Source organism: Brachionichthys hirsutus, unplaced genomic scaffold (genome assembly GCF_040956055.1).
Source record: "Brachionichthys hirsutus isolate HB-005 unplaced genomic scaffold, CSIRO-AGI_Bhir_v1 contig_1405, whole genome shotgun sequence".
Lineage (NCBI taxonomy): Eukaryota > Metazoa > Chordata > Actinopteri > Lophiiformes > Brachionichthyidae > Brachionichthys > Brachionichthys hirsutus.
In genome coordinates this window covers 149,243-168,548 of record NW_027180323.1, presented here as the reverse complement: position 1 = coordinate 168,548, position 19,306 = coordinate 149,243, and the positions used below count along the sequence as shown (strand labels likewise).

Sequence of the window (19,306 nt, the reverse complement as noted above, 5' to 3'; positions counted from 1 at the left end):
GCCCGCAGGCTGCTGCCCCCGCCCCGCAGGCTGCTGCCCCCGCCGCGGGCTCGCAAGGCTTCGCAAGGCTTCGCATCCTCTCCCTCCGCTGCCGGCGCATTGTGAGAGAGGACAGGGGAAGGGCGGACCATCCAAACAGAGATTTCCATGTGTGATGGTTCGGTAATCGGATATTTCCTCTGATTTTTTTTGTCGTCTGGCTTTTTCGTTTTGTTTTTTTGACACCATGGAGTCTGTGGAGAAGGAGTGCGGCGCGCTGGGTGGATTATTCCAAGCCATCGTGAACGACATGAAGGTAAATTAACCCTCGATCATATTTGACCTTCAGTTTATGCCCGATGGCTGATCAGGCGCATATTTTTATTGCCTTTGTCTCTTTTTTTGCGGGGTCCCCCCCCGCCACCTCCCCCACTTGAAACACCGCTGCGGGACAAAATGAGAGATGAGACGCGTTTCCCTTTGTGCTATTTGCGTAATGCGGGGTCGGTCTATCAGACACTGGTTACATTTCAGGTTTACCACTCGTCGTGTCAGGACTGCTCGTGCTGCAGTATCAGCAGAGAAAGACGCGTTTTTTAAGGGGGGGGGTTACAGTGTTTAGTTCAACGATCTGACATCAATCAGACAAAAATCAGGAAAAAGGGCCGTCAGAATGGGAGGATCATTTTAATTACGCCATAACAAATATCCTGCTGCTGCTTTATTTCTAACGCCTCCATCCCAGACAGGATTTCTTTCCAGACTGAACATAAAAGATGGTGAGATGCTCTGAAAGGAAACTCGCCCGCTGCCCTGCAGCCTCACATGCTATTGACATTGGCTCTTTGATCTTTCTGGTGACATGAAAAACAACAACAGTCCTATTGAGCTGTATTTCAACACAAATCGGATTCAGGCCTCGGTTAAGAAACCAAATTAATCCAGGTTGCATCGCAGCCGCCACGCAAAACAAACCAACCCCAAATAACAAAACACAAACTGGACTCCTCTCTGTTAGAGATGTAAAGGATCCTATAGCTGTCTCCTGTTATCTTTCACACACATCCAAGTGGTGTGTGTGTGTGTGTGTGTTGGGGGAGGGGTCGAGCCGAGGAAGTTGAACTCGGGTGGTTGTTATTTGCAACAACAGCTGGAAAGTGTGCGCCATTCATCAGGCTGGGTGGCAGCTCATTGTGAAGGCTGCTTTCAACAACAGCCGACAGGTCCGTGCATCAGGAGGGACTTCTCACCCTGGGATCATTGATGTGTGTGCCTGTGTGTGTGTGTGTGTGTGGGGGGGGGGCCTCACTTTGGACTGACCATTTATGGGCCTCGGTTTGTTGTGTTCCAATGGAATCAGCCTTCAGCTATTGGCAGCCCTGCTTCGGTTTCATATATTTCCAGTTTGTGTTGTTTGCATGCCAGGACCAGAGAGACAGAGAGGGGGGGGGGGGGTTCTTGGAGAGGCAGTCTGTGTATTGATAGGCAGAACAGTTGAATGAAACTGAAGCCCTTAGTCAGCACAGTGTCGGTGTCCACTGTGATCTGACCTCATTCCTGGCTGCCTGGCTGGGCCAATGCGAGCCTGTCAGACCAGCTTTCCACCCACAGGGAGCCACGCGTTTGGCTCTGAGCTCGCTGGGTTCGAACAGTGTTGCAGCCTTTAATGATACCTACGCAGTGCAGTCCGTTGCACTGCATTACAGGCTGCACAAACAACATGCATTGGTTAATAATGATATGCTGATGCTGTGAGAGGAGAAGGAGATGGTTGAAGAGGAGGTGGAAACAATGACTCATCTCGATAAGATCAGGAATTAGGTCAACGTTGGATTTGATTCAACACCTCTGTGTTAGATGTCCATGAGACTCAGAGATGATAAGTCACGATGGTCCTGACCTCACCCTCCTGTGCAAGATGGTGCACAGGAGGAAGACTTTCCATCCCTCCTTTTTCCTATTTACCTCTGCCACTCAGTTCCTCGGGAGCGCCTGGTTGAGGATGTCAAGAGAATACCGTGCCCTCCTCTACTCCCCCTTACTGCTGTGCATGCCACACTCTCCCTTTGCTCACTTCTTCACCCTCCAACCTCAGCTGTGTTGGAAGCACCCCCCCATTGGGACTGACAGGGTCACAAAAAGCTAATTAGACACCTGTGGCAGTCAAGTGCAGAAGACAGCAGGGCTGGGAGGTTCGTACAAACATTTACTTTCGGGGTGATGATCTACTTCTACTCTACTTCATCTGAGAACAAAATGAATTTAAAGGCGTCAGTGCCCCGGAGGGAGGGTCGCATCGGAAATGGGGAGGAATGCAAGACAGGATATGTCTAACCAGGATAATGTGTTCTGTTTCAGCTCCTCGCCATCAACGAGGCGTATCTGGGGGTTACGTCCTTCCTCTCCTTTCTCCAGGGGGCCAGGCTTTTTCCTCTGATGTGATCTAGCCTCCAATGTGTTTATTGTTTGTCTTTCACTTCTGTAGTTCAAAGTAGGGGCGTGATGATCCTGGGGCAATATCTGATCCAGATTTTTTTTTACAAAGACTGGCCTTTACTGACTTGCCTGTGAACATAAACGCTTGTGATACGAGAGCTTATGGAGATCACACTTGCACAAAAGACATAAAGAGCATGTGAAGGCAACCACCGGAATGAACGAACGAGGCATTTGGGTGCATAGGCAGCAGTAATCACCCAAGTGTTTTGCTGAGAAATCATTCTGACCTTTGTTTAAAGACAAGTCAGAGCATGGTACTCGTACACTAACCTGTTTCTCACCTCCAGGGTATAATCTAATGTAAGCCCTCTGAGTTATTTAACCTTTATCTCAACTGTGTGTCTAATCAGCGCATTAAGGCAAACAAATTCAGCTGAACTATTACTCGGCTCTAGGAAACCAGACTGTGTCCTGTTGAACAGTATTACGCAGTTTTGAAACGGTGTGCTTATGCACTTGGATGTCCAGTTGTGTACTCACTTCATTTCTCTTTCTCACCAGAGCTCTTATCCCGTGTGGGAAGACTTCTGCGCCAAAGCTACAAAACTGCACTCTCAACTCAGGTGAGAAATGCTTCCTGTGAATGGTAAAACTTGAGGGAGAAAAGTAAGGCGTAACATTTACAGACTGTGTTTGCAAAGTCATAGTGCGGTGAACGTGTGCCAATGTATTTACAGGACCACAATTCTGGCAGCAGTGGCCTTTTTAGATGCCTTTCAGAAGGTGGCGGACATGGCTACTAGCTCAAGAGGTAAGGCAGAGCGTTTAGACTCTGAAAGGAATTCTGTCCAGTGTTTACCGAGGACTTGTGGAGAGAGACTGTATCCCCATTATGAATGGACATGCGTTACCTACTTACGCATGGAAAAAGCTAACCCTGGAAGTGAAACGTTTTTTGATTAAAGGATACTGCAAATCCCCCCCGCCCCCCCCCCCAAAGAAAACCCAACAACTCAAGAGCAAGGTAGCGAAAAATGGCCGAAAGAGTGTGAGTCTGTGCTCTAAGTTTTTTTTTTTCCAGCCTTTAGCTGGACTCACTAGAGATTCCAGGTCACTCTCTGTTATCCCATTCTCTCTGTACACTTGTGACATGAAAAAAACAAATGTCCTCTCCGGTCAGCAGTAACTGTTAAACGCCAACACTGAGGCGAAGATATATACACTGTTAAATATCAGACGTTTAGAAAGCCTATTCTTAGCTCTTTTCTTGCCAGTAAACTGACATTGCACAAGTAGATGTGTGTAGTCCCATTGTCCTTGGTGTTCCATGTAACCACAGAAAGTGAAACATTTGATGCTCGGTGTGAGCAGACAGAATACCTCAAAAGACACGGTTCTTCCTTTCTCGGTTGGCCATGGGTGTGGGGGGGGGGCATCTGGGGGGCACATTCAGCTCAGGAAAAGTGAAAATCTGAGCTTATTGTTTCTTTGGTCTTAATGAGGTCTGCTGATCTGCTTAGTCACCCTTCTAGATAGCAGCAGCCAGGCGGGCCAGAGAGGCAGCTGATTAACAAAGATTTCTTAATTGATCATTGAGAGTAGCATGTAGGTCAACCCCCCCCCCCCCCCCCCCCACCATCTTAACAAGTGTGACCAACTGCTGGAGAAAATGGCTCAAATTGGGCTTTTGTTCAAAGGGCGTGCGCAGATTCTCACCAGCCTCACTCCTGCAACGTGTCCAGTAACAGTGAGGCTCATTGCTATTGGTCAATATGTCACATCACCTTAAATGATTCCTGATGTAAATGTGTGTTAGTTTGGCAAGACGAAGCAAGGTAAGCTGGAGTCCAGCAGGGCGCTGCTCGCAGCCTGCTTCAATAAAACATTGGTACGGACCATGCAGCCAGAGGCAGATAAGTTCAAAGTTAGAGTTTGCCACCAGTAAATGAAGGGAACACAGAAGGAAGATAAATGGATCGGAGAGAGATGAGCGAGAAGGCTGTGTTAAGTTTCGCAACTAAAGAAATCCCTCTAAGTGTGTCATTTAAACACACACTGGGGGATTAACACACACACACACACACACACACACACACACACTCATCAGTGTATGAGGGCTGCAGGGTAATCTGTGTGACAAGAGACTAATGGAACATGGATTGGATTAGTGTTGGTGAAGTTTTCATTTGTCTTTGAACTACATTTTAATTATCTTTCTTTGTCAACACTATTGTGTGTTGATTTAGTCGTGGTTAGCTTCGGCTAATGTTGGTGTCATCTCGCCATTTTCTTACAGTAGAAGTGAAATGGAAATAAAAGGTCATTGACAAACTTTGCTCATCAGAATCACAATACTTTAATAATCCCATAGGGAAATTATATCGGCAACAATTCTCCACTCAACAAAGAAACAGGATGTACATAGTGCAGAAATAGATAAAGAAAACAATAATATACACAAATACTGAACAGTAATATCATTTTTTGAAGATGAATTTTCATCATCACATTATAGCTGCAAGCTAGGCCACAGGCTGCATTTTATTTGAGCAGTCTTGAGCAGATTCTCTTTTAAGTCGTTATTTTTTGCGAACATTCATTTGTAAATCACGACGAGTTCAATGACTGTGAACCCAACATGATTTGTGTTACAGCATCATAAAGTACTTTGTTCTAAATGCGCAGTAATTCATGGTGGTTTAGGAAGAGTTTTAGTTTTGCCCACATTAATCGGATACTAATTTAATCCACCAGACGAGTGCAACAATTATTTCAATGAATCTGAAAGCGTTTGTACATTTTTAATGCACTCCTCTCCAGCGTACCACTTCAAACCCACTTCTCCCGTGGGAGCTGAGCTTCTCTGCATGCTCTGGAAACCAGCCTTTAATTTGGAGCGTGAGGGAATGTGAATATGAATCGGAGTTGCCTGGGGTGGACTGGGTGACCTTTGAACCCTGGGTTGAAGGCGTTGTCGACAATAGATAAATACAGTTTGCTTCTCTTATGACCCAAACGTATTTTGGGATTCAAACGTTCCAATTGTTCCGTCAGCCAAACTGGCTACGACTGTTCAGGAAACAGTAACTCAAGAACCCATTCCATAAGTCTCTATTTCTGTCCCTTTTGTTTCTCTCTTTCTTTCTCCCTTCATCTGTTTTTTTAAATCTGCCGTCATCACCGTCACCCCAATTCCCCGCTGGCGTTGTGGGACAAGCTGCAGCTGTTGGCACAGCTGGAGGTTTCATCTTATTCTTCTTTCCTTTAATCTACCTTTGACACATTTACTCCATCGCTGCTGTAGTCCCTGCACGCTCTCCAAACAGTTTATGTTTCCACGTGTCGACCTCTTTGTCGCCATGTTAATGTGTCAAACGTGCAGAGTCTTTGCTCATGTTCAGGCATCCGTTTGCCCTTGCTGTCCCGTTGTAGAGTTCACGATTGTGGTCGAGGCTAAAGCGTTTGTGTTTTATGGCGCATTCGGAGTAGCCGGCTGCCAGGCGCTTTGGCGCTGATGTTTTTTTTCAACCGGGGGCTTGGATCCGGTTCAGTAAAGGCCCACAAACCACAAGGGCTGTAATGGAGGAATGTATTGGGATAATGAAATCCTTTTAAAGCTGTTTATGTTTAAACACCTATCTCTCCTTGACATGTGCTCTGTGGCTGGTGTTTTGTTGTTGCTATGGAAACGCATGGCATGCGCCTCAGATGAAGGGTGCTTTTTCTTCTTCCTCCATTTTTAGACGTGGTTGAATTAGATAGAGGTCAAAGATCCAATAGAGGGGTTCGTCCTTTTCTCAATTTCACACAATGCATTGCGGGCGGCCTTATGTGTGGGCTGCGTTTACACGCTTCAGTGTTGTTGATCGTACATCCAGTGATAATGCAGACTACGTGTGCTATTATAAACCGTCAGAATCGCAGAGGGAGAGGGAATAAAAGAGCTTCTGTCGCGTTCCTAAGGTTATTTCTTGGCAAGGGGAAGCGACAGAACAGAAGTGTGAATGGCGAAGGAGAGCATGGATTGCTGCAATCAACCGATCCGTTTGTGCCGTGCTATGACTGTGGCTAAACCCCGGCCAGACAATGATGACTGGTTTTCTGAAGCCTTTAATTATGCTCAGCCTTTAGCATGGTAGTGAACATTCCTTTACACATGACTCCAGAAACACAGTGAGCGCTGAGAGACGGATAAAAAGAAAACGCAGCTCTCTTAATAAAAGACAAAATATACAGGAAGAGCAACAAAAATCGTTCAGCTGCATGAAAGGCAAACAAAATGTTTGTGTTTGCTTGGATCATTTCAGGCAGGTTATATTAAGCAACATTTGCTCGATGTAATATCATAATAAATGAAGCCCACATTTTATATTACATTGATTTGTCTGTTCGAAAATTAGTTTGGATTATGTGAGCAGAGTAAAAACCAAACTATTGTAGCTGTCGAGACTCCGATCATTCTGAAAGTCCTTCAAAGAGTACAATAGGCTGGGTTGAAAGATTAGGTAATTGACCAAGTCCAGGTAGGAATTTACCACGTTATGATTAGTGATTGTGTACGTCTCTGTAAAAGCTGCCCACAAATATGGCCACCGGCGGTGCATTGTCGGATACTGTTACAAAAAGGATCACCCCTCTGTAGTTCAAAGCTAATGGTCCATCAGAGTATGAGATACATGGTCCATATTTTTGAGAGAGTGAGATGAGTCCGGAGGGGGGGGGGGGGGGGGGTTGGGTTGGCCTACTGTGGGGGGATGTGATTTCAGTGGGATTTCCACAGCCCTGGGTATCCAGGCTAGGCAGAGTCGTTTAGCTAATCCTCTTAACCCCACTCTGTGACACACAGACACAGCATGGCTTCCCATCCCTTCCTGATGAGCAGAGCCTCGCTTTATATATCCGCACTGCAGCATCACCGATTATACCGGGATGCGCTGCGAAATTATATTCAACACTGACGAAACATTCCTTGCTCTACATCTGTGCGCCACAGAGCACCGTCAGACACACATGGACTCCTGTGAGTCTGCTCTGGCGGGCTTTTACTCTTGCAGTCTCGTAACTCAGTGGAGGAATTGGAGGTATGCTTGTAGATCAGCGTCTCGGCAAATTGGTAATCTGCTTGGGCCTGTGCTCCTCTGAGTTTGGCAGATGGGATGGATATCCCTCCCCGCCATCTGGAGGGCCTGGCACAGGCGGGATGTGACCATGGTCTAATGCAGAGAGATCAGGGGATTATTCTCCTCCGCACTATCCCAGCAGCACAGCTATTTTTACGGACATGTCAAATTATAAGTGCGCCCATGAGGCCGTCTCTGACACCCCTCTGTCAAGCTCAGTATTTGATGTCCAAGCCCGACATGAGTCAGTGTGGTACTAGTATGTACAAATACAGGAACTTTGGCACTGGGTTTTATGTAGAGTTGATTTTATACAATAGATTTAAAGTATCTTATTTTAGATGTGCACTTTCATGCAGCCGCTTTTATGGTGTACTTTACATAGGGGCTGGGATATTGTTTGACATTTTCTGATCCTCGGTTGCCATCTCACCACTCGACATTTGGCGAGAGCCTCTGATTTCCTTCTATTGAGTTTATGGGCTTCAAAAGAAAAGCTCTAATTGGTCAACAAATATCTTTCATCCATTTTTAGAGATTACACGGTGAAAGAAAGGCGAGACGTGTCTGCAACAGTGATGTGAGGAACAGATGATGAAGCAAGGAATACTATTGCTAGAGAAAACAGATCATTTGGCTCTGCTTGGCCTTCATTCTGAGGCTGAGTGCGGAGCTGAGAAGACAAACAGGAGACTTGGGGAGAACACAGTGTTCAGCTATAGCCCAAACACGAACTCGCAGTGGACGGGAGGTAAGGAAAAATACTGAGAAGAGGGAGCTCGCTTCCGGAATGTATGAGAGGACATTAAAAGTTCTAGAATTATTATGTGAATTATATAGAATGTACTAAGTCTGTATTTTACATCTCTGCACTGATCTCTCACTGACGAGGAAGAGAAATGGCGACGAGAAATGCACTCTCAGGGTAACAAAGGCTACAGGTGTGTGGGGGGGTGGGCGGGGCCTATGAGAAACCACAACATCAGCACAGGCGTCAGCATTGTTTGTTGGATTGTTTGCAAATGAGCCGAGCTGCGGGAGCTTTGGTGGAGCAAAATAGAGGGCAGAGCCTTGCCAGCTGAGATCAAGAGTACAAAGGGTTTGAAGCAGGACAATGTCTGACTGAACTGTCCTCAGAGTCCCTCTTGTTTGTCTGAAGTTTTATACAAAGCCTCTGGACCTTTGCCTTGCATAACCTCACATGTCTCTTTCTTTAAGGCATGCTGAAGAAAATCATTGGGCTTTCTGTTCTTTCCATTTCTGTTTTGTGCGATCCAAGAGCCAAAAGGCTCGTTTATTTTTAGCAGCAATTATGTCCCCCAACAGGAAACTCCTCAAAAATAAAAAATATCACTTCCTTCATGCTCTCTCCTCTTCCTCCTACTCCTCCTCCTGCTTCTCCTTTGGTCTCGTCCTAATGCTCTACAGAACATGTTTAAACCACATAAACACCAGGGTCTCTGTGTCTGTGGGTGTTTCTGCGCTGCCTGCTGGCCAGACAACAATGGCTTGAGTGTGTTTGACTGTGTGAGTAATACAGTTGATGCTGAGGCCATTTCCTTTCCTTTCATTAGCATTGTTGCTGGTAAAAATGACGTTCTTCAAGTAAGGAAGTGAGACAAAGGTGCTGAATGCTGTTTTGTTTTCTAATGAAAACATGCAGCACGTAATGCGCAAATGTTATCTCATGAATAACACGTGCAAAGTTTGACTTTTTATTTTTATTTTTATATATACATCTCGCTTTATAATTTGTGACTTTTCTCTGGTGTAGTACAAACTAAAATCAATGTTTATTTAGTCACTCATGTCCTACAGCCTTTGGGCTATGGTCGATTTTGATTGTTAATTTTGAGTCGCTTTTTTAAAACTAGAAACAAATAAACTAGAATGGAACTAGTATGGGACTTGATCATACTAGCAATATTGCCAACCAACCAGCACGTCATATCTTTACTTATTCTTGGTTGAAGGCTTTAATAAATCTCTCTGATAAATCTTTCATCCTTATTGTTGTCTTATCACTTTTGCAAATTGAAAAATAAAATATCTGCATGGTGTTTCCATTTCTCTGTGAAGGATCACATGAAAGGTTAGATTTTTAAAAGCGATCCGTGAACCCCTGATCTTCATCAATCGTTTATTTGCTGGACCTTTTGCTGTGAGAGATTTTGTCATGTTGCACCTGCAGCAGCCAGCTAAGACTTCCTCTGCCTTCCGACTGGCCGAACCCTCCCAGCACCTTGGAAGTGTGAGCCCTCTTTCATTCTTCCCTTCCCTTGCCTTCCTGCCCTTTTCTCCCATCAGTGGCCTCCGCTGTGTCCCTGCCAGTTCACACTATTGCTTAAAAGGAGGTTAAAGGCACGTGTCCTAACAGTCCTTGCCAGCTCCGCAGCTAAGGTGCCAACGTGAGGAATAACCTTTAACACGTGGAAGACGCAATTTTCTCAGCTTAGCAGTGACTGCGTGAGAGCTTAGCAAAAGCAGAGAAGGGACTTCATTTATCGTTTTTGTAGGGATGCTCTGTACCTTTGGGTTCTACAGCCCATAAGCATGCTTCATTTCCTAAGGATGCAGAGAGAGAGAGAGAGAGAGAGAGAAACACTTGACTCAGGAGAACTGGATTTACAGCAGACTGTTGCCCAGCATGGTAGTCTTGAAATCAAAAGAAGTCGGAAGAAAGCTGCGGCGTTTACATGCTGAAACGGAGATAGTTAAGCTAAGCTGCCACGTTGAAGACATTAGGGAACAAGGCCCATGGCAGTTTAGCTCCTGGGCTCCTGGCAGGAGAGCCCTCTATAAAGCAGCCCTATTAAAATGTTCCTCCGTTCCCCAAGGAATCATGGGACTTAATCAGAACCAGGGGTCTGGATGGGACCGCTGACTAAACGTTTGACCACACTGTGCTGCTTCTGGGTACCGGCGCTCAGCTACCAACAGAGCCTATAGCAAACAGGGCTTGACCTTCCCACCAGTAAACACAGCCACTCAACTTGGACAGCAGAACTGGCGTGCTCCGTGTCTCATGATATATGGCTTGGTTGCGTGGTTGCTACTCCACCCTGAGCTCCGACTCAGGCGACACGAACGTGTTATTAACTGCTCTTGCTGCTACGTGTTACTACCAGCGCTGCTCTCTGGGGAGACGGTTTGCAAAGCAAGATTGAGCTTTGAAAAAGGATAAGGCTCTACTAAACTAAACAATATGACGTTTAACTCGGAAAAGATAGAAGAATCCATGCAAATAGAATTTGTTTTTGTTTGTCACATGCTTGTGTGTGTGTGTGTGCTGGGTGGCGCTGTGGGAGTAAATCTCTGTCCCGGTCCATCCGGGCTAAGGCCAGAAGACAGTAGGGCTCATGGATATGGGCAGGAAGAGTCTGGACCTTCCCAGGATGGAGCTGTCAGCTGATGCCCTCCTCCTCCTCCTCCTCCCCCAGATAGGAAGGAGGAGAGGAGGAGACACTAGCAAAGACATAAATTGGCAGGTGTGGATGGGCGGAGCGGGTGGAGGATGGAGCCGTTGACTGGCGACAGCGACATTAGGAAGTTCTGTTGTAGAGATAAAAGAGTCCACATTGCCCCCCCCCCCCTCTTTGCCTCACCCCCCGTCTCTGAGAGCTGTGGAGGCATCCCATAACGCTTTTCAGAGGAGAGATGTCTACCTGTCACACATGTCTTTATAAAGCCTTGAATGCAGACCCCATGATGATTCCGTCACCTCCTGCTCGCATGTGAATCAACTGGCCTATAACCTGTACCCCCCCCCCCCCCCACACTCCTCGGAAACAAAGAACAACAACCCTGCCTGCTGAAAACGTCCACGTATGATTGAGTCCATATCTCACCCAGCCTTTGAACTGCTGCACTGATGTTGACAGCCGAGCGCTGGAGTGAAATGGTCTTTGAACTCGCGCCGTGACTCGATATCGACCGGAGGCGTAAGCCTAATTTCTCTCTGTGATAACTAGAAAATGGCACGGATCTCCCCGGACGAGCAGCTGCGGCATTCCTCGCTCTGTATCTGGTTTCAGGCCTGCTATATTAGTCGTGGGCTTCTTTGTTTTATTCCGTCAGCTTGGGTCAAGCCGCAGTTTGTCTTTCTCCCTCTCTCCGCCCATGGATGGTGTTTAGGAAGCAGAGAGAACAGGAAAGGCAGAGTAAGCACAGAAGAATAGAGGGATATCCCCTTTCAGGTTACCCTCCTTTTCCCTTCAGGATAGAGGGGGTGAGAATTTAGGAAAGGTGGGGTTGGGGTTGGTAAATCACACCACCTGTCCACATCCACACACGGATGCAGGAAAACCTGTGCGTAGGCCCTTCCAAACTCATTCATGAATACGAATACGATCTCGCTTTTCGACTCTGAGAGGCGTGTGTGTGTGTGTGTGTGTGTGTGTGTGTTGCGAGACGCTCAGATTAGCCCTATGTGGCCCAGATTACAACAGGATCAGCACTGCTACATATTACACAGGTCTGTGAACTATTAGTTAGATAGCGGGCCAGCCGCGGCTTTAGGGGCTGAAACCCCATTTAATTACATTTCAGAGAGGAAAAGTAGAGAAAGAGCTCAATGCAATCTGCTGGTGCTCCGTGGTGAGAGTCATGCACGCCATCTTCAAGTGTAAAACGCATGTTTTTGTCCAGATGGAGGGATCGTAGGCTTTTTGTTATAGGGCACTGCCACGGTTTTTCTTTCCTCCCGACCAATGTGACGTTTCTGGACTCTGTCTTTGTCCACCTAGTGGCTGAAATAAGAAGTGTCTCTCATTCCTTGAATAGAAAGCGTTCTGCACATTATATTTGCATTATATTTCCTCACAGAAAGAAAACTTGTTTTTAAGGCAAAGATTTACACCTCTGACTTGTAATATTAACCTTGTAAATGAGAATTTGTGTTTCGTCCCATTCAAGGTGCCACGAGGGACATCGGCTCAGCTCTGACCAGGATGTGTATGCGGCACCGCAGTATCGAGGCAAAATTACGCCACTTTACCAAGTCAGTGTAACCAATGTTTTATTTTTTCACCTTGAGAATGATCGTGTTCCCATGTCATCAATCGTGAGTGTGCGTGAATGAGTGTCTCAGGTCCCGTTGCATCTCTGTTGACCTTCGTCCCATTCTGCCACTCTACGTTGAGTGTGTTTTGGGTTGCTCCTCATTCTCTCTCATGTTGTGTCTCTTTGACGCTGCAGTGCTCTCATGGAAGGGCTTGTTACGCCACTTCAGGACAGGATGGAGGAATGGAAGAAGACGACCAATCAGCTGGACAAAGATCATGCCAAAGGTCGATAAACCAGGAGGACACAAAAATGGATAGATGGCCATTTGTGATCGTATCGGAAAAACTGACAAATGCTTTTTTGGTTTTGCATCGCTCTACAGAATACAAGCGATCTCGCCAGGAAATCAAAAGGAAGTCACTGGATACAGTAAAACTCCAGAAAAAAGCAAGAAAAGGTGGGAAAACTTTCCCTCGAGACGAAAAACCTATTAGATAAAAGCAGCTCACATAGCAAGGATGGTTTCACATGGTTCTGATTAAAATGACACCATCTCCGCCTGTCACAATCTCAGAGGCGACAGATTATTTGTCTACTTCTGCCCTATAAATCGACTCAAGGATCTTTCCTGGCAGTTCGTACATTAGTTGCTGCTGATAGCTGTAATTAAACTTCTACTTTCTTTCAGGCCTTACTGTGTAACAGCAACAGGGGCTAGTCATGAACATGCACTATGCCCTGACCTGACGTATCTAACATTGCCTGTTCTTCTGTCCTCCTCTCACTTCACCACCCTGCCTGTTCCTGCAAACCCCTCCTCTGTTTCTTTCCCCTGGCTGTAGAGCTTCTGGGTGTGTCCTTTGGTGAGAACTTTACAAGAGTTTTCAAATCATATTCATTTTTAGATTAGAATGGCCAGTGAAAGGAAAGGCTATTACTTTAATTATTCATTTAAAGGTAAAAGAAACATTGTCCAACTAATGCTCATTCATCCTATCGATGACTGATGACATGTGTTCGAGATATGAACTTACCACAAGCAGGGTTGGCTCATCAGGCTGAAAATGGGAACAGCTAAACTTCGCCTGCTAACATGTGTCCAGCGCGTTTCTGCAAGCTATGTAAAGGTGCTCTGTAGGGCATTAGCAGTTGGCAGTTTGAGCTCAGGCCCTCGAATCGTGAGAGATAGCTCATCATCTTCATCGCATCCTTTTCATTATTTTTCCCTCCTCCATCGACGCCATCATCATCTTGTGTGTTTGTGGTATGCGGTCTTGAATGACTCGCAGACATCCTGTTTACTTTTATGCATCTAATCTCATTCATTTCAGGACAAGCACAGCGCCAGTTGCTTTGCGTCAGCGCCTGATTGATGACATGTGTTCAGTGTCCTCTCATTGCCATGCACAAGAGCCATTGGACTGTAGTGTCTGTCAGTGCATTGGCCTCAAATACACAAACCGTTTATCACTATGTCCTAATCATGTCTCATTTTTACTCTTTCTCCCCCCTCACTGCACTTTGTACATTCTTCTTCCTTCATGTCACGTCTTTAATTATCACCCATCCGTTCTGTCATTACTTGTCTCCGTCTTATCTCTCCTCTTCCTCCTCCTCGTCCTCTCTCGTCTATCTTTGCTCCCTCCCTCTCTCCATCCTCCCTCTCCCCCCTGTGTTCCTTTTCCCTCGCCCAGGCCGAGGGAACCTGCGCCCCCAGCTGGACAGTGCCATGCAGGACGTCAGCGACTTGTACCTCCTGATGGAGGAGACGGAGAAGCAGGCGGTGCGCAGAGCCCTCCTGGAGGAGAGAGGGCGTTACTGCACGTTTATTAACATGCTGCAGCCCATGGTGGTAGGAACACTTGAAATAGTATTGGTGAAAAATTACACATTAACATTGACATGTTAAATTAGCCTTAATTTGTTCATTTTCTCCCACTCAGAATGTGGAGATTACCATGCTGGGAGAAATAACACATTTGCAGGCCATTGTTGATGACCTCACTTTGCTGACCGAAGACCCTCACAAACTGCCACCAGCCAGTGAGCAGGTAACAGTGATGTAATGCTACTGATTCCGTTAGGTTTTTGTTCTGTTTTTAAACTACCCATCATTTTATGTGTCTGCAAATTCTGAAATTGCTTTCCTGAGGTTATCGCATATATTTTTGTATATATAAATTCCCATCTGTAATAGTAGTTGCACGGACCACATAGTCTTGCTTTGGTTGACAGTTCCCATATACAAAGATTTATCAAATTACATATTAAAGACTGATTTCTTTAGCAGGAAGGAACATTCCTTTGGGCAACACTCTGATTGTGAATGACTTTTTTTGGTCTCATCATGACATTTGTCTGCAGTAGCAAACATGGCATCGTTGGATCGTCACCATGCTGTTATGTGTTGTTGCAGGTGATTCGGGACCTCAAAGGTTCTGACTATAGCTGGCCCTACCAGACCCCTCCTTCTTCCCCCAGCAGCACTGGCTCTAGGAAGAGTAGCATGTGCAGGTACGTCCAGCAAAAACATAACCTCCTTGGCGGAGGCAAATATTACCTGATGACACGTTCCACAAGACCAGGTCATCTGGTGCGGGTAGAAAGAGGAAATAAGCATATGGTCCAATTATGAATTATTCAGTGTTATTATTTGTCATATTTGTAGCAATTGTCAACAATGGAAGGGGAAAAAAGCTTTACATAATATTCTCAGTGTGACACTATAGAGCTTTCGTGTATGTTTAGTAACATTGATCTGACATCCTGTTGACAGTCTCCTCCAGATGCCGTCTGCTGGAGCCCATCGACTCAGCAGCGTCTCCTCCCATGACTCGGGCTTTGTGTCCCAGGATGCCAACACACACTCTAAGCCTCCGTCGCCCATGCCCTCTGACATCATTAGCCAGGTAGCTCATCTCAGCCATTGCCCTTATGCTAAACACTTTGGCTTTCATTGCAGCAGAATTGTTTGACTCCAACTGATTCCTCAGGCAAAACACTGCTACAAAGAAGAGCTAAAATACGAGCAGCTGACACTCAATTTGCTGACGGCGTAGCTTATTACTAGTGACGAGCTAAAATTAGGCTAATTATCAGGTGAGCTAGACATGCATTGGTTCAGTCTAGAAAGAAAAGGGCTGATAAAAAAAAACAAAAAAACCTTTGTAAATAACTTTTAAAACAAGCGAACGAAATGTTTCCATATCTAACATTTAAAATCTTTGCACGTACAGAACAATTGGCAGTGCAATGCTGTAGCGCAGGAGTCTGCATAATCATTTGTATTTAGTAAAACTAGACCTAGAATATTTCTCTCTATTTTTTCATGCACCTCCAGTCTTGTTTGCATTTCAGACGCAAGCCCATCGTCTCAGCGGGAGTTTCATCGTTCGATAGCAAACCCAGACACGCCTCTTCCTTTTTTGCTGCAATAGAGAGTTACCTGTTGCAAGTGTTGAATTTGTATCCCACTGGACTGATGAAGATATTTCAGACTGTTGTGGTTTGAACCTTTCGCAATGTAGAGAAGACGAGCAGAAGCTCACCGGCAGGCCAACTGATGCAATGTTCTTTTCTAACCTCAGAAATGAAAGCGCCTCCTTCCTCCTGAACTTCATAGACACTGTTCTCCTTTTCTCACATCTAATCCTCTTCTCTATTATACCCCATCTATTTACCAGAAATCAACAAGCTCAGCCTCCTCTGAGGCTTCAGAAACTTGCCAGTCTGTCAGCGAATGCAACTCTCCTACAGCGGTTAGTGCCGCGCGCATCTCACCGCTGTGTTGGACACACACTCATGCAGATGTGCACACACTCAACTTGCTGTGCATTGTGTACCCATTGTTTTGTGTGTCAAACCGCAGTGCAGTTTGACGGGGGGCTATTCATGGATGCTGAGCACTCTGACTCAGACTTGTCTGTCCATTCCGCAGTTTGGCTCATGCTCATCCTTTGGTACCTTTCGCCCTGCTTTCTCTCACACTGGCGCCATCAGGCCTCTCTCTGTCATACTTCCTGCGTCACCCACATTTAACCACTCCTCTGGATCCAACACCCCCTCTCCCACATCCAAGATTCCTAGCTGGAAGGTTTGTGTTCATTTGCAATTTCACTTTTGGGTTTATCTCTTTTGAATCTTTGTTGCTTCTTTGCTTCTTGTATTTGTGTTGCCTTCATGCACATTAATAAGCATAAAGATTAACCTCACGGTCACCGTGCTGATGTTGCTTATTAAGCTCAGCTTTCCATCTTTCCTCGCAAAGATGTGCCAAACTGAAATAGCCCATTCATTCAACCACATGTACATGGCCCGATGTAATCTGCCCATATCTACATGAGGATCTAATCAGTTCATGAGCCCCATCAAAGGCTTCCATGTTTAACTTGCTGCACGCCTGGTGGATGGCAAATGCCAGCGATGCACAATTGGGAGATGGTGCCGTTTTTCCTTCTGCTGCTGCAGGACTGGGCCAAATCGAGCTCCTGTGAGCCATCGTTGGCCGGCACCATTCATCGTAGGATGGAGTCTGTGGATAAGATGCGAGAGCTGGAAGCTCCGCCCAGTCCACTGGGGTATTCTGGGATGCAACAAGATGATCCCAATAGTGCAAGAATTGGTGCAGGAGCCATTGCAGCCAAGGTAAATGTGATAATGTATTAACATGCCCTGAGGATTTTGGTGGTGTTGATGTGGCACACACATGTAAATGAATGCTAAAACATATATACGTCCTGTCTGCTTGTATTTGTGTCGGTGCATGTTGCGTGCCCCAGCATGGTGAGCCCCTGTCTCCAGCAGCCAGTACTCTAGCTATGGTTCTGACCAGAGGTTTGAGTATGGAGCAGCAGCAGAAGAGCAGCAGGGACTCTCTGCAGTACTCCAGCGGCTACAGCACTCAGACCAACACCCCCTCTTGCTCCGAGGACACCATACCCTCACAAGGTAGCACTCAATGCTCAACTCAATTTACTGTACTTCACGGCATTTTTGGCTTTCTCTCATTTTGATGGCAATGTTGTGCAATGCAGCACTATTTTTTTTCCAGTGTTAATTTAATCACTGTAAGATACTAAATGGTAAAACTCAACAGATGCAAAAAAGAAAACAGTTTTTAATAGATGGATAAATAGTAATAATAATTTGTGATCCCAAATTTGGGAGTTCAGCGAAATAAAATATTTCCCATGTCTTCTAGGTTCTGATTATGAGTGCTACTCCCTCAATGGAGATGGGGACAGTGAGGGGCAGGCAGACTTTGACAAGTCCTCCACTATCCCACGGCACAGCAACATTGCTCAGAGTTATCGCCGCATGATCCAAACCAAGAGGCCGGCCAGCACGGCAGGTCTGCCTGCAGGTAAGCCCCTGCAGGGAACTGCAAATGGTGCAGGGGGAGGCGGCTCCGGAGTCATCACATCCGGGACGGCAACCATTCGCCGGACTCCCTCCTCAAAGACCGGAGTCAGGCGCACGCCGTCCACGTCTGGCCCCATTCCCATTCGGCCGCCCATCGTGCCTGTCAAGACCCCAACTGTGCCGGATTCTCCAGGGCTTCCCAGCCCGTCTCCGCATCGTGTAAGCAGAGAAAAGTTTCTGTGCGACCCATCTACTAGCGACTACATTAAAGCTTCTCCAAAGAGGATGAGCCTCCCAGACACATCTTGGGGCTTTGGAGTAGGAGGGGCTGACAGGGCAGTTGCTGCCCACGGTGCCGAGGAGGACCCTCTGCTCGCTGCCAACCGCCACAGCTTGGTGGAAAAGATAGGGGAGCTGGCAGCCAGCGCCCACGCCCTTGGTGAGGACCAGTTTCCCTTCCGAAGCGCACTGCCAGGGGATCCGACTCTGTGTGCGCCTCAGGTGCCGACCTCTACGGCTCAGGAGGACAAGGATATGCTGGTGATAATACGCCGCGGGGTAAGACTCCGCAAAGCAGTGACTGACGACAGGTCAGCTCCCAGGATTCTCCGGTAGCTGGCCAGGGGGAAGACTACAAAGAAGCAGCTGCGATGCCCTTGCAAAGTGAAGCGCTCATGTGATGCATGAAGGTCAGGTACAAGAAACAGAGAGGATGCAACGTGCAGTGAACGAAGGCCAATTGAGAGCAATGACCATGAACAATATAAGTCGGGTCATTTCAGGTCATGTATGTATTGTGTACGTACAAATTAATCCATACTTGTTTTGGCTTTTATTCTTTTTGGATTCGTTTGTGGGTTTTGTGGCTAGATGCATCTCTGCTCCCAATGCGACCGGTCGTCGAGCCCAGTCTGCCCGCTTTAGACCCAATGAGGAAGACCTCACTAATGTAGAGATTGAATGCTCGGTGTCTTTGTTCTTGCTCTTTTGATTAGTGTGCATTTCTTAATGAACACAGCCACCCGTGAAGTGCTCTGTGAGCCTTGTGTGTATGCTGTAATTGTCATTGCTGTATAAGTACGTATTACTGTTTAGTTTCATAAGCTGAGCAGCAGCTGTGTAAGTCATGTAAAATAGAATGAATATGGCAGTGTTTTAGTGCTGTACTGTACTGTCAATATATTCTGAAATTAAACAGGCTTTTTACTGTTGAGTGGGTTCATTATTTTTGTCAGTAAATGCAATGCCTTTAGTCACAAAATAGCAAACCCTCATCAAAGCTGGGAACTTCTCCCCGTACAATACAGTCCAATGTGGAATGCTTTTGTCTTCCATGCATTTTCTCTTCCACTGAGCAAATGCTTCTTTATTCACTAGTTCCCTTCCCTCATGCCTGATCATTT

General features: G+C 46.2%; 1 protein-coding gene across 1 annotated transcript; it reads left to right on the top strand.

The window, feature by feature from the left end:
- The first annotated feature begins 226 nt into the window (after positions 1-226).
- Positions 227-19,097, top strand: LOC137912718 (protein MTSS 2-like). The gene is made up of 16 exons (XM_068756852.1): positions 227-295; positions 2,980-3,041; positions 3,156-3,229; positions 12,453-12,537; positions 12,735-12,826; positions 12,925-12,999; positions 13,385-13,393; positions 14,237-14,394; positions 14,486-14,593; positions 14,959-15,056; positions 15,319-15,451; positions 16,226-16,300; positions 16,480-16,635; positions 17,010-17,186; positions 17,321-17,489; positions 17,743-19,097. The coding sequence occupies exons 1-16, from the start codon at positions 227-229 to the stop codon at positions 18,516-18,518; spliced, it is 2,316 nt and encodes a 771-aa protein (XP_068612953.1). The 3' UTR covers positions 18,519-19,097.
- The last annotated feature ends 209 nt before the right edge of the window (positions 19,098-19,306 follow it).

Bases quoted from the DNA above. Each gene is read 5' to 3' on its own strand.
- LOC137912718 (XM_068756852.1), top strand. From the start codon at position 227: ATGGAGTCTGTGGAGAAGGAGTGCGGCGCGCTGGGTGGATTATTCCAA. The intron at 12,538-12,734 runs GTCAGTGTAACC...TTGACGCTGCAG, and splicing joins AAATTACGCCACTTTACCAA to TGCTCTCATGGAAGGGCTTG. The intron at 12,827-12,924 runs GTCGATAAACCA...ATCGCTCTACAG, and splicing joins GGACAAAGATCATGCCAAAG to AATACAAGCGATCTCGCCAG.